Source organism: Melopsittacus undulatus, chromosome 1 (assembly GCF_012275295.1).
Source record: "Melopsittacus undulatus isolate bMelUnd1 chromosome 1, bMelUnd1.mat.Z, whole genome shotgun sequence".
NCBI lineage: Eukaryota > Metazoa > Chordata > Aves > Psittaciformes > Psittaculidae > Melopsittacus > Melopsittacus undulatus.
In genome coordinates this window covers 74,313,710-74,332,690 of record NC_047527.1, presented here as the reverse complement: position 1 = coordinate 74,332,690, position 18,981 = coordinate 74,313,710, and the positions used below count along the sequence as shown (strand labels likewise).

Sequence of the window (18,981 nt, the reverse complement as noted above, 5' to 3'; positions counted from 1 at the left end):
CTCCAGTTGAGCTGTAGTCTTTACATTGTTTCAGGAAATGCCTTTGAGTCAGGCATCTGTGGAAAGGAAAGGAATAGAAAGTTTCATATAGACTATCTTCATATATGCCAACAATTGTGGTTTCCATTTTAGGTATTATATATTTATCTGCAGGACATTAGGGTAGGATGAGTCAAGGAAAGTGCTGGGGTAAGTTTACCAATATAGCTTCTATTCAGTTAGGTTTTAGAATATGGTCATCTTTATCCTTTACTGTGATAGTTGGGATTTTTTTATATCTTCTACCACACTTCTGCAAAGAGCAGGAGATAATAAAGGGAAATTTTATGGGTTACTGAACCCAAACCTGAACTTTGCCTAAAATATAAGACCAGAGGATTCTTTTTTTTGTCAACTTAAGAGGCCCTAGGAGACTAAATAATATGGTTGACATAACTGAGAATGCAGCAGTTACAGGCACGAGACAAACTCACCTGTCTTTGCAAACAGGGAACTGAATGGGTTTATGGACAAAGAACAACCGCAGAAAGAAAACAGAGCCTTTTGGAAAGCCCCCTTGATGGGTTAGCTAGAATAAGAAGAGTCGTGACTTGATCCCTCATATCCCTGATCCCTAATTGAGCTTAAGCCTTTCTAAAGGTCTTTAAGATATCATGTCTCCTTTAATTAATCTGTTTTCCAATCTAGTAATTTCAACATAGGAGATATGTGATTTAGGATGTTGTGATAACTACTTAGGCAATCAGAAGACATTTTTCTCTCCGAGGTTTTTGGCAGGGTATGGCAGATTTTCTTATCTTCCTGTTGACTCAGGGGATTATCAGTCTATTTTTAAGACTACTTACCCAGGCACAAATTGTATCAAACTGTCAGCAAAGATAGGACAGTAAAGGAAATCTACAAATTCAATGGTTGTGTGTGCAGGAGAAGGGAAGGCCTATCTTTAAAGACTTCCTGCCCAGTTTCACTGTTGGACAGCTGAAGGATTCAGCTTCATTGCAGAAAAGTTTAGTGCAACAATAATAGATAATATATCTTGCTGCCTAGAGCCAATGCTGTCTCAGCCTTCAGTCGCCTCCCTAGCTTGACATTACTGAGGGAATACAATAGGTCATCTTTCTGCTGAAGATGATTCCTGGCATGTCTAAATTCTCAAGCAGTGCCAATTTCTACTTCCAGTTGGGATTTTATTCTAAACAACTACTGTAAACATCTCAGTTAGACTAATAGTCTTCGGTATGTGATATTGTTTGAACTGGCTTTATGATATGTAATAATGAGAATTACTATTTTGGATAATTTTCCCCTCCATATCTGTTAGTAGGACTTGTGATATAGGTAATAATTTGCAAGAATAGCCAGAGCTATTGTATTCTTTATTGTTCTTGCTCCTGACTTACACCCACTGAATTCTTAACTTGTTAGAATGACTTCGTGAACAGTATGAAAACTGGTGGTTTTCATGTTTATAGATTCAGTGCCAAACCTATTTATTATTGTTTTGCTTGCCACAGTTGTTAGAAGTTAGTCTACTGGAGGTGTTCATGACTGTAGGTTTTCAAATAACAACTCTTGTTCATATACACAGGGAGAAATAAAAGTTCCCTATGGCAATCATGCAATTATTATAGTGATGAATGTTGAGTATTTATGTATTTCTTAATTAAAACCAGTTAGAAATAAGATAAGCATTAGACCTTGCTTCTGAAATCTTGATATGAGTTACTGAAACAATGGAAGTATAATAATAAAAATGCAGTTTTAAGTTAAAAAAAAATAAAGTATTATGAAACAATAGAAAAAAATAAGAGCAACTTTAAATAGGAATAATAGAAATGTGTATTATTAAATGGTAGTCATACTGTAATCTCTACACAGCATATCTAAGGTAGAGGAAAGGAAGCAAAGAGTACTTCCAGATGTATAACTGCATATTGGATTATTTTAAGTGACTGGTTTTTATCCAAGGCTAGTTCAGCATCGTTCATAGTTCTCCAGGTTAGCTCAGTAACAAGCCAAATTTGATTGCTGTGCAGTAAGACAGCAGGACTTAAACTTTTATAATGAGCCTACTCACTAATTAATGGTTCATTGTACAGGGAAAACCCACTGGGGAGTGTATGTTCCTTACTGCAATAACTTTTTAATAAAGAAATGTACTTGGATTATCTGATTTCACTGATTTGATGCAGTTGCCAAGAGTAGTGAATAGCTTGGCTTTTACGACAGATTTTCAGACATTGTGAGCTCTTTGCATTTTTTTAACCTATTTACAATTTCAAACCATGAAAGTGTGATGTAATATTAAAGTATGTAAACAGCATTAATGGAGTGACTTTTAAACGAATATCAATATTTATAAACGGAAGTCAGCCTCTTTAATATTCCCTTTTTCTTTAAGCAAAGTTTATAAAGAGCTTATTAAAACAATGGAGTTTAAGTTGGAAAAAGAATGAAATAGTTTACAGTTGATGATGCTTTTTCAGTTATAGTGTTGTTGGTTTTTTTGTTTTATTTTTTTTTTCCTCCAGTGTTCTTCATGGATACAGTGAATGAAGCCTAGCATTTCTGATAGGAAGGAAGAGTGGAGTAAGATTATTGAAAGACAGACTTAGCCACCCCATCTGAGAGTGACAAACTTGTCGTTTGTGAACTATGCCACCAAAATGCTTTTACTAGTGATGGCTTCATGGCTATACCTCATTACTTCCCTACTTACTACATCCCTGTCCAGCATGATTAAAATCTATATAAAATTGTGTATGCAAAATCGAGCTTTCAAGTGAAAACTCAGCATCTGACATTGCCATTTTCATATGCATTTATAAAATATATAAATATTTTGGTTTTCATAAGTTTCATGGTACCTCCGTGTAATGTGTATGTTCCTCTTTGCCTGATTTCAGTCAGAACAGATTTTTGCAGTTTGACCTTGGAACTAGCTAAGTTGGTTGTATTACCTCAAAGAAGGCACAAAATCCTGTTACAAGGAAGGGTGTCTGGCACCCAGCATCCACTGCTATCCCAAGGGTTACATAAGGAATGGGTTCTTGCAGTCTGTTATTTCCCAGTTCTGAATGTCGTTAGTATTGTTGCTAGGTATTTGTGGGATCTAGCAATAAAGATGTTGTATCTATTTTTTTTTTCCTACTGTGAAAGTGTCCACAATACATTTGTAAGGAAAGGTATTAAATATATAAACCACCTCATTGTTCATTTATGTTTGAATAGAATTTCATGGGATCAAGAAAGGGCTATCAGCCTGAGAAGAGTCTCATGAACTCACTGGAAAAAAAATAAAGTTGCTCATGTTCAAAAGAAATGCAAGAGGATTTTAAAAATTATTTTGAAATTTATATTGAGTGCTTGTTTTGAATACGCATTTAAAAGTTAGCAAAACCTCTTTGATAAGTAGTTACACAACAAAAGTGATTTTTCGCCTGCTTTTCCAGAGGTTTCTATAGTGGTTTTCTTAATGATGTTAAGTAATTTTTAATTCTGTTGACTGACTTTATTCAAAGCGGTAAAGGCTAAAAAAGTTTTAAAATGGAACCAACAAGAACGAAAAAGGCAAAACAAGAAAAACAATGTTTGTTGAAATCATTTGTTTTAGGGAGTAAGATAGATACCCGGCAGTTTGTTATGGCATATGGAACTATACTAGTTAGCGAAGAATAAATAAGTGTAGCTGAAGTTATTTTGGTGGTGAGTGAAAGTAAACAGTGTAGCCATGGAAGCTGTTCAGTTTGTTTTAATTCAGTTCCTCACTGAGCACTGTTTGCCGGCCTGTATTCAGGCAATAAAGTGAAATTTAATTATGTAGTTTGGCTTTATTTTCATGATGTTTATCATATGAGTTTTCCATAGCTGTATAGATTGTCACTGTTGTTTTATTCTGTTTCTTATTTTGTTCAAATTTTTTAAATACTTCCACCACTGTACTTAATAGTGACTGAAGAAGAATCTTAATCTCATTAGGTTTTACATGGCTTTCACTGGCTCATGAGATGGTGATCATGGTAGTTGTCAGTTCTAGGTGGTAGTTATACAGTGTACACAATTGTAGATTCTATCTGTGTTTCCGGGAGTGCATGTTGTGACAAGATAAAAAAACAAACCAAAACAAAAAAAACCCAAGCCATTTCTGTCCACCTTTCATGTTGAAGTTAAAAGCAGCTTGTGTTGTGTAATGGGTTGACCTTGCCTGGTTGCCAAACCCCGCTCAGCTGCTCTCTCACTGCTCCTCCTCAACAAGACAGGGAAAAGCTCCTGGGTTGAGATAAAGTCAAGTTACTGTAATGTGGAAAGTGGACTTGAGTTGGGGAAAACTGACTTAATTTACTGTTAGTTCTCACCCGGTTCCCCTCAGCCTTGGCTTCCAGGCACCATTTGCCCTTCCTTATCCAGGCCTTCCCTGAGGTGCCCACCCATGGCTGAGGGGCTCAGGTCTGCCCTGCCGTGGGGCTGTTGGAGCCGGCTGGAACCAGCTGTGTGTGGCACTGGCAGCCCTGGCTGCACCTCACAGGGGACACCCATGGAGCCAGCATGCAAGCACCCACACCTGGTATGTGTGGAGGGGCATGTGTGCGTTTGAATTTATAGGGTTGGATTTTTTTTAGTTAAGGTGAGGTAAAGTTGGTTTTACAAAGACAACCAAAACAAAAACCACAAAACAACTACAAAAAAGTCAAACTTCAGATGGAATTTGGCAGCGCTGTGGAGTACAGGAACCCTTGAATTATTTATGTCTGACTTCCCAGTATGTTCCCAAAAGGCTGGTAGTATTCTTCCTGTTCATCTATCTATGATCATCTAAGATTTTAATTCGATTCTCTCAGGAGCATGTACATGCTCTGACTTACAGAATCTCACTTGTATTTTTGTGACACTGGTAGGAAATGCTGTTGTGGCAGTTAAATGCAGCCAGTTTACTTCTGTGTTGTTGTACACTCAGCTATGGTGTACTTTGATAAGCTGCTTAATTTTTATTGTTCTTCTCATGCTTGCTCAATTTTTTTTCTTGTTTTTAGTGTTAAGCCCCCAGGAGTGTAGGTTAAAAGGCTATCAGCCAGCTTATTTTATGAGAAAAAGGGAAAAGAATTGGGGTAACTTGTCTAGAGAGAAGCTGGAGCAGAAGTAATACGATGGTGGTCATCATGTAGGATAATGTTTTTCTGAAGAGAACTGATGGGATAATTCGTGCTTTGTGCCCATGATGAGCAGCACAGGAAACACTAAGCTTAAATGTACTATATTAAACGCTAAAGCAAGTTTTCTGCTTGTAAGAGTTCTGGAGCGCCAAACTGAGGGAAGCGGCCAAGGGGATGCTGCAGTGAGGGAAGTTGTGAAGGACTGGTTATGTGTATTAAATATCAAGAATGACTTAGGGAAACAAAAAATCTGCCTTGACTAGAGATTAGGTAGTGGTCCAGTGGCTTGGAGGCCCATTTCAGCCTTATTTTCCATAAATCTGTGGTACTGGCAGCTTTGAGTTCCATTAAAACCCAAGAATGTCCAATTTCTCATACTGAAGACTGATGTAAATTTAAAGTCCATCTTTGACTAGGTGGACTAGGGCAAATGAGGGACTTTGGTATGTTGGTGTTTGCTGTTGAAATCCTACTGCTGACTTGTGTATGATTTTTTTAATGTAACTACCCTTGATACAGTACCTTCTCTTCTGTCTTTGAAAACTCATTCTGTGTTTCCTATGTGGCATTTCTCACATGAATTTGTGTAATGCAAAGATGTTAAAATACGTAGTGTTAGCAGCTCAGCTGGATAACATCGTGCTGTAGGTTCAATGACACTAGCTTATTAAGAGCAATTAATTGGCTGCAATCTTTCCCCCTTGAACAGCCATAGTAATAAACTGAATTAATTAGATTTTACAAAGTATATTCTCTGTCCAGCATAAGTATTTTAATAAGTGCCCAAAACATTGCTTTTAATGTCAGAGACATTTCTTGTAATTTCTCTTATTCTAGATGAAGAGGAGTACATGCAGTGTGCCTTTTTTGATCCTCACATTCCCCTTAAGTTCTAAAATTACAAAAATTCCCAAATCCTGGAAACATGTGGTGGCTGCAGAATATTAGCTATTGTTCTGTCCAGATTTTGAGCAGATTATTGCAGCAGCTGATTGTGCAATTTGATTGGTTTTTTCCCAGCTTTTTTTTAAGCTGGTACTTGCAAAAGTGTAAATTACTAAAGCAGTTTTTGAAGTGTTCTCTGGTGGAAACAAAGTGTTTACAAAAATTTACAGCCTAAAAATTAAAATTTACTGATACTGAATACAGTCCCAAAGCAAGTTCAGCATAGCAGCAGGCAGTGGCTGCCTGTATTGCACAAATGTAATTGTTCTGAACACAGATAACAGTGTTGTCTTATTGATAGCATCTTTCTGGCACAGAGGGTCTTCTCCATTGACCATGCGGCCTTGCTGTCCCTCTCAAATATAAATACACTTTAATTTTGGAGTGTTTGTACTATTGCAAGTGTTATTTGTAGCAGATAATTATTTTTTTCACAGCAGCTTGGGCAGGCTTGTTTCCCCTCATCTTCCTCAAAACTTAGTAACAGAAACACACCATGCCTCAGAGAGTCTCATTTGGATTTGCTCTTTGGGAGTGTCACAGGCCAAATTCTTTGTGTCAGGGAATTTCACTTAATTTGATATATGTAAATTAACATAAGCTTTAAAGAACTAAATTTAGGATTGAGAAATAAGTAAGATGTTTGATTAAATGAACACACAGAGAAGACAATTTTACCCATCCTGGTGTCCTATCCACTCACTATATTCTAGACTCGATCCCTTTGTGAGGTGATGGGTGAGGTCTTCCAGCACAAGCGCAGCAGCTCAACCCCAGAACATAAACACTTAGAAAACCCCTGACAGTTTTACTTCCTGGTGGTTGTCTTTACAGTCAGGTCCAGTAACTGTGTGCTGTGGTAGAGAGCTGGGGTTGGGGGCAGCAGGTGGGTCATTTTGTCAGGTGAAGAACTTAAATGGACCTCAAATGACAATGATTTGTGGAGCTGGGACCAGGACGAAGGAGTTGCTGACTTAGCCTGGCTTAGTTTGCTGGATTTTATCTCCCCAGGCTAGTATTTGTGAAACAGTGGAGTCAGCAGAGTCTCCCTGGCGGGGTCAGGCTGCCTAGAGGAGCAGGAGGATGAGTGGAGCAGAGAAAGGGGCTTTTTACTGGAAGCTTCTTCACAGCTGCAGGGAAAGTAGTCCTACATCAGGGAGCTAGTCTCAGCCACTGTGTCTGAGATTACTTATCAGGAGCATCATTCGCTGCTTTGATATTTCTGCCACTACCAATGCAGGTTTGGGGAGGCAGTTCTTCACAGCTCGTGCTGTTGCTGTTCCAAGTGTCTCCCTTGTGAGCTGTGCTGACTGGGAAGCATGGCTTCCTACTGCCCAGAGAGGGTGTCTGCAAGGACGGTAGGACTACTTGATGTGCCTTTACTCATGTTCCTGAATACCATGGTCTCGCTTGTTCTTGTGCACAGTTTTCAGTTGGACTTTACAGGGCATGCAGTTGATAGCCAGGAGTGATGTGCTCCAGTGTTTTTCATGGAATCAACTAGGTTGGAAAAGACCTTTAAGATCAAGTTCAACCATTACCCAGGACTGCTAGACCACCGCTAAACTGTATCATTGAGGGCCTCATCTACATGGTTTTTGAACACTTCCAGGGATGTTGATTCCACCACTTCCCTGGGCAGCCTGTTCCAATGCCTGGTCACCCTCTCTGTGAAGAAATTTTTCTGAATACAGTCTAAACCACCCCTGGTGCAGCTTGAAGCCCTTACCTGCTGTCCTGTCGCTTGTTACTTGGGAGAAGAGACCGCCCCCCACCTCACTATAACCTCCTTTCAGGTAGTTGTAGAGAGCAATAAGGCCCCCCTTGAGCCTCCTTTTCTCTGGACTGAACAACCTCAGTTTCCAAAGCTGCTCTTCATAAGACTTGTGCTCCGGACCCTTTACCATGTTTGTTGCCTTTTCTGGAGCACTCTTCAGCACCTCAGTGTTTCTCTTGTATAGCTATTCTAGAACTGTTAGGCTGTGTTTTATTTTATTGGATAACGTACAATACTGAGAAGAAAATGTTTTCTATTATGATATGGCAGGTAATAATTTAAAAAACAGGTTGTTGGAAAGCAAGGTAATAGAATAAGTGTGTATATGAACGTGTATGCATGTCTTTTATGTAGTACTTTACAGGACAGTAGCAACTTAAACAGTGTGCCACAAGCTACGTAACTTGTTACAATAGAAGCTGATTCCTGTCTTGCAAAATATGGGAAAATACAGCTCAAAAGTCCTTTTAGATTGATATATTGGAATCATACAGAAGTTTTGTACAGTATACTTGCACTTGTGACAGAAGGAAACATGTATATCATCTCAATTTTTAAAGATAAACTTTGAATAGTGTACATATCTGATCAGGGATATTGCCAGAGCCACTTTGGGTGATGTGCTTACAAAATCTGTGAAATGATGCCATTATGAAAATATGTAGCTTCTTTAATTAAAACTATGTTGAATAGCATGCTTCAATATATAAAATAATCTGGCTTGAGATTTAGAGAGATTTCTCTTATGATAAATAACTGACTTTTTGATGAATAGTTTGTATTTCCATGGTTTTGTCTTATTTATTTATGACAGTGCCCTGAGCTTCAGGGAGGTTTTAGAAAAGGCTACCTAACTGAGTGTTCTTGGGTAGCACTGTGGCTTCAGAGTCATCTCCCCTTCTTACAGAGCCCTATGGCAGACTGATTTGGGGATGCTTGCTCTGGGTATTAAAATTTATATTTGCTTTTACCAACTACCCTTTCCCACTCTTTTCAGACTTCTTATTTCATCCAGAAAAAGTTACACTTTATGAAAACATGAGCTTTGAAAAGCAGAATGGAGCCAGGGCAGGATTTTTGCCATTGATGTGAATGGAGAGTGCTGTGCATATACAGCCTTTCTGGTGACTTCCCTCTGAATATCCCCACTGCTTTTCAGGGGGTGCATCCAGCTGGCAGCTTTTGGGCCAGTTCTCTTCCACAGAGTAATTCTGGCCAGCTCCCACATGAACGTGACCTTATCCTAACTTGCATGTGCATAACCATGCAAGCTGCCTCTCTGCTCCTTGAATTCTGGAATGTGGAACAACTTGCCTGCTGAGATGTGCCTGTAGTGACATTTAAACAGAGATGCTACCCTATAACCTAGCCTTCAGAAAGATACATTTTTTCCACAGTCACAGAGACATTTTACTCTCTAAAAACGAATACTAGAAATGCCTTCCAGTACTAAGAATCTTTTTTGTAACATGTCTCAAAATGGCTTAACAACTGGTATGCTGTTTTTTTTTCAAAAATACTCTGATAAAATGTTGTCAAAATCACCTTGTATACTAGAAGAAAGGCAAAGCTAGTTGGCTGGGCTTAAAATAGAATAAATATTAAATAATCATCACGTTAGAAAGTCAACATCGGATGTTTTAGTTTTCTGTCATGTGTAATTGGTTGGGTTTCTGTTTGCAAAGCATTTCATGATTCATTACTTTCATGATACTGTAATTTCATGTTGGATGCTGCCACTGGAACACTATGCAAAAATCATAGCTGTAAATGTTTTGAATCTTCTCCAAATGTACTGTGGTGAATATTTTGGAGTAAGACTGGGAGATCATTTAATATTTTGTTTTATAATTAATTTAGGACTAGTTTTAATTTTAAATAAGTGATTATTTCTATATTACAGAACAGAAGCATGTTCTACATTTTTTTCCTTAAATTAGTTTTGTTATTCTTATATGCATATGATTTATGATATGTATCAGGTTTCTAATAACAAAATCACTGTTTTGTTTTGTTTTTCTATCAACTGCAGAAACTATGCCTGTTCCAGATCAGCCCTCGTCTTCTGACAAGACAAGTTCCCTTAGTCCTGTGTTGAACACATCTAATGGTGATGGCTCTGAAACTGAGACCACGTCTGCCATTCTAGCTTCAGTTAAAGAACAGGTATGCAAGTGCTTCGTCCGCAAGCTAGAAAAACGATAATATGATTCAGTCTTTTTTTTACAAAGGTTTCATAGGTGGTATGTGAATAATTTAGTTCTTACATGCACATTGCAAAGAATGTTAAATATTTTTCTTTGTGTCTGAGTATACTTCCATGTGCTGTCCTGCAATTAATTTAATATAATCTAATTGTTCATTTTATTCTCCATTTTTCACTCTTACTGTGACTGGTGGTTTTCAGAGATCTCTCCTTTTCTTGTTTGTGATCTGCATGTGGAGTTAGAGCATTTAACCATGGCATATAAAAACTATAGACATATGAGTAGTCGTGAAGATGTGTTGTCCTAGACTTTTTAGTTAAAGGGATTTATAAGAATCCTAGGATTTTAAAATGTAACATGGGGTTTATGGTTTGTTTGTTTTGTTTATATTTTTTGTTTGTTTTTTTAAACTTGATGTGAGATTCTTTTAGGACAAACTTGAGTAGGGATGGAGGATTTCAGCCTCGTATGAATAAAATCAAAGGTATTAGAAATTTTGGAAAGAAAGGTCTTTAGTGTGATTCTCTGCTTGATTCTTATAAGACAGGTTTGGATGTTTCACTATAATTTTTCTGTGGGCTGAGTGTATGAGATTTTGTTTAGTGCTCCTTTGTACATCAGGAGATGGTTAATATTCCAGTTCATGAAAACACCTGGTTTCCATCACTCCCTAATTTGGCTCAACGGCAGCATTAGGTATCCAAAAGAGAGACATTAAAAGATATCTGATTTTAGTTAACTTTCTCCTTGCTGATTGTTTCTAAATTGGTTTTTCAACTATAAAGTTGTGATCATTCACTGCTTCTTTAGTAAAATCAATGCACGAATTCAGCTTATAATATTGCCATTGGAGTAATACCTGTTCGGTCCTCGGGCTTTTATAAAAATTATGGTCTTGCTTTTATTTTTTTATTTTTAATGTGTACCAGTTGTCTCTTTTGGGTGGTAAAAGTTACTCATATTTTCTGGTTCTGAAAAGAGGCATGCAAGAGAGCAAGTTTGTAGCATGGAGTTTTGTCTTCAGACTCATGGCATGTTATTGTATTAGAGTTACCCATGGTTTAGATGTTTTTATGCATATTCTCTTGTGGGACAATAATTTTACTTGGGCATGTACCAGTAATGTTTCAGTGCCAGTGTTTCAACCTGTGTTACTGTGTTTTTGAGGAAAATATCTGCCTTAGCTTTTGACTGGCTAATATTGAAAAAGTGTGCAGGGAAGTTACATAGGCAGAAGATAGGCTGCATCTGCTTTTACAGTGTAAAACACAGTATTGAATAGTGAAGAGTTCTTCTCTGTTGTTGGGTTTTGTGCTAGTATTAGTAGCTTGTACCTGGTCATGTATTTTGCAGCTGCACCTTCTATCCCCATAAATCAGTGAATTGAGCACTAGGGTGAATTGGTGCTGAGTCCACTAGATTAGATGGATTTTATGTAGTAAAATATTAGCAAAGTGATTTCTGATGCCTGTGAACCCCAGCAAAAAGGAGCCTATAACAAAGGAATTCTGCATTCTGCTATCCCCAAGAACAGCTTAGCCAGCTAACAAAAGATACTTGTAACAAGATAATCTCTTGAGTTATGGAGGTACAGGGTACCAAAATTTCACAGCTGTTTTTAAGTAAACTTCAATATTCTTTTTTCTTTTCTTATGTGTAGTAAAGATTTTGGAAAAAAAAACCAAACCAACCAACCAGCCAAAAAAAAAAAACCACCCAAACCAACCAACTAACTAAACAAAAAAAACCCCAACAAACAAAAACAACCAAAATTCACACAAACCTGCTTTTGGGCCTTTTCTGTTCCCCGCAATACTGTATGTCCTGACAAACTTTTGTAATGTTCTGTTAGAACAATTCTAGGTAAGGTCACCACCCCATGCTTCAGGCAGTTGAAATCCATGATGCTGATTCTGCATTAGGGAACATTAGGGGAGTAAATGAAGTAAGGTTTCTAACTGACGGTTCAAATCAGTAATCCTCTGCTTTTTAGCAGGAGGAATTATTTACTCCCTGGTATGTGAATTTGTGTTAGTGCCCTTTGTAGGTGAAAGTATACATAGAGTTTTAGAAATAGGAACACAATTAGTCAAAAGTATTGGTAATAAAGAAAAAGGTAAGTAAGTTCATAATCAATGAATCAAATCGGTTACATTGTCTTCATCTCTGCTGATGTTTAAGAAGTTTACTTATTTTTTTAATTCTCTGAAACATTTATGGCAACTTCTCATTACTTCTCATGAAATAACTAGAATGATATCTTTGAGTGAGTGCGGGGTTTATGGTACTGATTGATTGTAGTAGGTGCTTTCAGTCTTTGAAGAGGGCGGGATACATGGAATACGCAGAGAAGTCATAGATGTTGTCTTTATTTGTTCTACTTAAATTTACTATGTGAATCATAAATGTTCACAAAATTCACAAAACACGAAGCTTTGCAGTGCTTAGCTCGAAGAACAGACATCCGTGTTCTGTCTTATTTTGAGGAGACTTATTGGGTCTGAAAAATATATTTGGTCTAAAAAGCTGTGCTTGCTATGTCAAACGTGAAGTGGTGTTCATGCTGGTCATGACTGGATCAGAAGGTATAGCCACGTGCTTTTCAAGTGGGGTTTTCTGTCAGAGTAGAAATTGAAGCCTGTGTGTCCATGTTGACAAGTGAAGTTGATTTTAGGAAATGAAAACACCAAATTCCTTGCTTTAGCATATATTTGCATTTTACCTGTGGGCATGCATCTTGAATCACTTTCAGGTTTCAGACTTCTCATAATGCAGTTGAGAAGAAGTGATGGATAAAGAATGAATCTTTAATGACTTTTTTTTTCCTCTTTGTTGCTAACTTTCTAAAGGTCAGCAGACACAGCTGGACGAGAGGTCAGAATCATGCACTGTATGTCTGAGAAATCAGGAGGTTAAAATGTTGGGCATTGAATTTTGGTTTCAGTGTTTTCAAGCTGTCCTCATGAAGAGGAAGGGTTAATAACTTCTGAGAATGTGAAAGCTGTTGGGCCTTTTTTGTCTGTTTATAGACAGTCTGCATCAAGTTCTTTAAACAGAAATCAAGTAGTGTTAAAATACCTGTGTGAAAAAGGTTTTTTTTTTTTTTATCATGTACTGGCAAACATATTTGGCCCAGTGCTTCATGGATTTTGGAAAACAAGACCATTTGTTTCTGCTTTGTCATCTGTGTTTGTTTCTGTAAATATGGGAAAAATATTTAGCAAACAATGCATGATGTGGGGATTCCGATTTATGAGAATACATGTGATAGGTACAACTATTTCTTAGACAAAAAGCATGACACATTTCTGATTGGGAATTTCCACCTGTGCAAGAGACTTCTGATCCCACTCAGTGTTAAAAAAAAATTAGGAGGAGAGCTATTGATAATGCTGTTTGGAAGAACCTGTTGAGTAAGCATGTAGATGTAAGCATGTCATAAGCTGATGCGTTTCCTGGAAGTCTCCAATTGTATGTTATACACAGTACTTTGGTTCTCAGCATACAAAAGCTGCTTCCTTGGAAGCTGAGGAGGAATGTATTGACAGTGACCTAACAGATGCTTGTTTTGACAGATTCTCTTAGTAAAAACACTTGGAGGAAAGAAGATAAAATTACTTTTTAAAAGTGAAATACATCTTGAAGCACCATCAACTATATCCCACTCAGAAATAGTATCATACATTTGTTTTAGTTTGTTTGTGACTAGTTTCCTTTACCATTTTAATAGTAGGCTGTTTCAGAGAACAGCTCTTTCCTTTTCAGAAAACTTATGCAAAGAAAAAGTTGTGTAATGTTTAATATTTCTTCCAAATCCTTTTTATCTACTTATTTCAAATAAAGATACTTATTCTGGGTTTATAATGCTCACATTTTTTAATAAAGTAGCTTCTATTACTTTTAAATATCTACCAGTTTTCCCATCAGAAAGTCTGTCAAGAAATTATGTTTAAAACTAGTCTGAAAAACATGACTGAAGTGAACTTGTATGTGAGGTGTTAGTACTTTGGAAATGAGGTTGTGTGTGTCATGCGCATCTTGCATACATATATGTAAGTAAAACTGCAGACAGAAGTGGCTGTAGAAGTTCAGAGATTTAATTTCTTTTCTTTGCTCTGCCATGTTGTTTTCCCCATGTCTTTAAATGGAAATTTTAAAACAAAATCACTTATCTAGATGAAGCGTTTCAGTTCAGAGGATTTTTTAAGGTTTCAAGGCCAGAAGAGATGTGTGAGTTTATCTGGTCTCACCAGCAGATCATGATATTTCATACAGTCATCCAAATATTGGGCCCCAGCTCTGACTGCAGAATGACTTTTGCAGCCATTTTCCCTAATATAATGCATGTCATATTGTAATGTCATGAAAATAAAATCTCCTTCTTGCCTAATAGGAATGAGTAATTACTCTAGTAACCTTGGTTATTCTGTAGCTTTTCTAAATAGCTTCAATTACAATACATTAGCGTCTTGTTTCCCCTCAAACATCAGGCTTTATCTCTGCCTTTAAAAGTTTTAGCAGCTCTATTTCAGACCCATGCCAATTTTACTCAATCAATATATATTTCTTTCATTGTCTCTGTAAGTAGCATGTCAGTATACTTACTTCCTTAGTTATAGAACTCCCTTGTTTCCAATGAGGTTTTAAAATACTCCAGAGAGATATTCCTCTTCTTTTTTGCCATCTTTCTATTTTCATTAATATATTGATTTTTAAGTAAGAGTTAAACTTAGTAGCACAAGTCTATACAGTGGATACTATACTTCTTAGTTGCTGAATAACCGACATACTGTTGAAATAAGAAGCTTTGTGAGTACAGCCAGTGCTTCCCAAGTATGTCCTCCAGTTGGTAGGAACTGCTTTCAGAATGATTCCAGTGCTGCAGATGGGGACTTTGATGGATAAGTTTTGAAAAGCATCATTGCAATTGCTGGTGAAGGAAATAATTCAACATAGCAATGATATGCCCTGCTCTATAGGATTCTTAAGTTCTTGGTTAAGTCTGGGACTGGTTTCACAAAGCTCTCCAGAGCAGCCATGAGTGTATTCATGTTGTGCTTCTCAGGAAATGGTGATTTACAAGACCAGAGACCTACACAAGTCATGTCTGTTCAGCACCCTGGAAGTCACATGAAAGAGGTGATAGCCATAGTAGGTGCAGTATGAAGAAACTAAATATTACTTCACTGTGGTCATAATCCAAAATACGCATTTTGGGGATTGGTTGAAATGAGCTGGGAGTGGAAGGGCTTCTGTGAAGATTTAGTCTGATGGAAGAGTATTGAGAGAGAATATATCCTCACAGTAAAACCATCTTTGAAGAGAGGGAATAAAATGCTAATTATCGGAACAAAAGTAGAGTTAAATATGATGCTATTTTGACTTAAAGTAATGCTGAAAATTAGTAGTTCAAAGCCAAGAATTTCAAAGAAGCTGGGTAGAGTGCCACTTAGTGATAGCTCAGTCTAATGCTGATTTAAAACACTATTAAAGGGGATCACAAAAAGAGGCAAAATATCCTTTCTTAGCATACAGCCAGTGTGTGAACACACTTTTCACTGCTTCACAAGCTCTTCTGCCTTAACTTTTTCTTTTGCCATTACTGGAAGAATTTCAAACTTTAAATAAAGATACCATAAGAAAGTAATAAAGCTGATCTCAATTTTAATAGAATTTAAATTTTATTGTATTAAATTTTCTTGTATTAAATTTCTGACATTTTAATGTATTACATTTGTAACATTTCAACACTGTTGGTTTTTCCTCTGGCATCATTCATTGTGGCTTTTTAAAAAGTAAAGTCTTTTCACACCAAACCCCAAGTCTTTTAACCAACGTAGGATGTCACTCTTAGTCACTTGAGAGTGAGATCTTAATGAACTTAAAATAGTTAGAGAAGTGGCTGGTCAAGTTTGCTTCTTCCTGTATTTGATGCAGCTCCTTTTGTTGTATTGACAGACATGGACTTAAGCATTCCCATGTGGGGAATGCTGCTGGGGGGGGGGAAGCTGAGAAAGCTGAAAATAACTATCTGAAAAGATAAGAAGCAGTTTTGTGTTATGGGAGGTTGAGTGTGGTGTTTTCTCTTTTGGCAAAGGGTGTTTGGATCAATTTGCCAACTTGTTTTCAAGAATTGGGCTCTAAAGCACAGCTGCTGTAAAAATATACTTCAAGCTGCTGGTTTAGTCAACTCTTTTGTAGTGTTTGGAATAATGCAAAGTCCAATGTAACATCCCTATTTAAATGTACAGGGAAGCAGTGGCTTTGGGTGTGTCTCCCCATCCCTGCCCTACTTCCTTGTCATAAAGGAAGTTACAGTTATGTTTCTGTATACTTTATGTTCCTGAGGCTTAGCTATCTTACCTGCTTTCAGAATTTTCCTCTTTCTATGCTTGAATAAAGCAATATCCATCAATAGTAATTTTAATTTGCACAGAGAATGTATGAGGCTGTGCCATGGCTTTCAAAACCACCATACCTATTCTAGAGAGAAAAGAAAGTGCTGTTAAAAAAAATCAAACCGTGAACACTTCACTTAGTGATTGTTGTGACTTCTGTCTTCTCTAGAAATTAAAGAAAAACACTGAAAGCACTCTCTGGACCCATCTCCTTTAATTTGCTTTGCAGTACTTTTCATGCAGCCTCCTCTTACAACTTCAATGTTGAAAGGGATTTTTGAAGATCTAATTTTTATGATTGTTCTAGCAATTTTTATTCCTTTCATGTGATTTTTAAAACTTTAATACTTCTGTGTTTTTCCATCTGTGTCTGTGTGTTTTGTCACATGATGGCATTTTCTACTACTGATAAGTGGAACTGTATTTTTCTGGGGGTAATTTAAATCCTTTGTATTCTGAGGAAAAATTCTTCTTGAGTAGTTGAATGCTGTGCATGTTACGCTTTGATAAAATACGTTACAATTCTGTTTATTCCCAAACAAGAAAACTGGAGCCCAGCAAATGCTCAGCTATGGTGAAACTTAAGTCTTTTACCTGAGAGTTCAGGTACATTAATACACAAATAAGCTTAATTATGTCTATGAACTATGTAGTTATGATAACACTAAACAAGTCTAGAATCACACAATAAATTGTGGCTTATGTTTCTGGTTTGGGGGTTTCTTTTTCCTCTTCTCTGTGGTGAAAATTAAGTATTTATTTTTGAAATTTCTGGTGACAGAAACTTACAGTTGCCCTGAGAATCTTTCCGGTGTAAAGGGATAAAAGGCCAGTAAAAGATACTAATCTTTAAAAATACTTGAAGATTCATGGTAAAGTTCTAGACAAATTAATTGCTTAATTCATAATTATTTCTTTCCCTTGGTGTTAACATAGCATTTTTTGTATGTTTTGGAGGGAGTTTTATATGTGTGTCCTGTAATGAGTAACCGTGTAGCCTTTTGCGTGGTTTTCCTGCTGCTCTGTATATGTGCATATTCCTTGTCTGTGCAGACAGCTAATCCAAGTCCTGAGGAGTTTTTCCTCCTTTTATTTTTTTAAAAGATTGCACTGGAAGATTTTTTTTCTGTTTATTTACTTCTTATTATTTAAGGGATAGATATGATAAGATGATAATGACTTGAATTTTGCAGTGTTTCCTAAGATGTTGCCCATTTTTATTGTTGAGACCTGTCTAGTGCAATATTCAACCATGGTCTTTTAGGTATTCCACATGTGAAGGACTTAGTGCAAAGTTTAATTGATGTTACAGGGGGTTTTAATTTTGTACAGTGACACAACAATGTGCTCAAATCTCAATTTAATTAGAAACTACAGCTAGTGGAGTATAGCAACTGCAGTATAAAATTGACACAATATAAATGTGCATCTGATTATCTAGAATATGCTCACTATCATGACGCTGAGCATCCCCCAGTCACCAAAAAGGAATGCTGAAGTCAGCTGAAGCTTGCAGCTCTCACCAGAGTTCTGTTTGTGGTTTGTTTTTTTATATTGGGCTTAACTACATGTATGCCCCCCATGCTGGTCTCACTGAGTTGTTTATAACTGTGGGGTCTCCTTCTTTATATCTGTGGGATCTCTAGGGTCAAGTTGGTGGCCCATCTCTTTTTCCTTCATGCCTATACTATGATACTCTGCCTTCACTTCTGAAGGGCACTGCTATCATGACAGGTCTGTGTCTCATTGTGTCAGTTGCATTAAATACCTTGTTCTGGACAGAATGACTGCTTTATACATCTGTCTGTATAGTCAAATTAGCCATAGGCACTTGCTGGATTATAGAAGTTGCTGTTACAGCTAAACCAAGTAAAACAAAGCTGCAGGCAGATCATGAAAAGTTCAGACAGAAAAATCCTGGCAACACTCAGTACTGAGGTCTTGCAAACTTGGTAACAAAGCTAAGCAGTTACTTGGTTCATTAAGTGTTCTACGGAATTCATATAAAGGTATCCAACAAGCTCCGCAATGGGGGACATATCCCTTCCTCCATCACTCTGCAAGTCCAATAGAGTGATCTGTCCTGTGCCTGGAATTCAAGGCCAGCAACTGCTGGGGAGTGAGGCTCCTTTGGCAGGAGGTGTGTCCTAGCTCAGCTCACTTGCCTGAGGTGCTGTTGCGTTGGCACTTCGGCAGTCACTAATTGTAGGTGGAATCACAGCAGGCAAGGTCACTTGCTGAGGAGATGACCGGGCTCTGCAGAAATGCACAAAGGTTTAAGCTAAATACCTATTACAGTTATATGAGTAAAAGATGCTCTTGATTAGAGTTACAAGCAGATCCAATACATAAGTTAACTAGAAGCACCCCACAACTGGTATTGTTTTGCTCTGGGTCTACATTCCTTACATTCAGAGACTGGCAGTTACAAAAGCAGTTGAAATACCTTGCTGATACAGTCAGTTTGTATAAAACAAAGGCACCCTTGGGTTTTTCTTTGGCAC

General features: G+C 37.3%; 1 protein-coding gene across 2 annotated transcripts in view; it reads left to right on the top strand.

Annotated features, from left to right (window-relative positions):
* CTNND2 (catenin delta 2) overlaps nucleotides 1-18,981 on the top strand; it is a 646,172-nt gene that overhangs the window by 112,055 nt on the left and 515,136 nt on the right. For both annotated transcript variants that reach the window (XM_013130147.3, XM_034063316.1), the window contains exon 2: nucleotides 9,905-10,038. In XM_013130147.3, coding sequence (XP_012985601.2) covers nucleotides 9,905-10,038 — 134 coding nt within the window. The remainder of the gene's footprint in view (nucleotides 1-9,904; nucleotides 10,039-18,981) is intronic.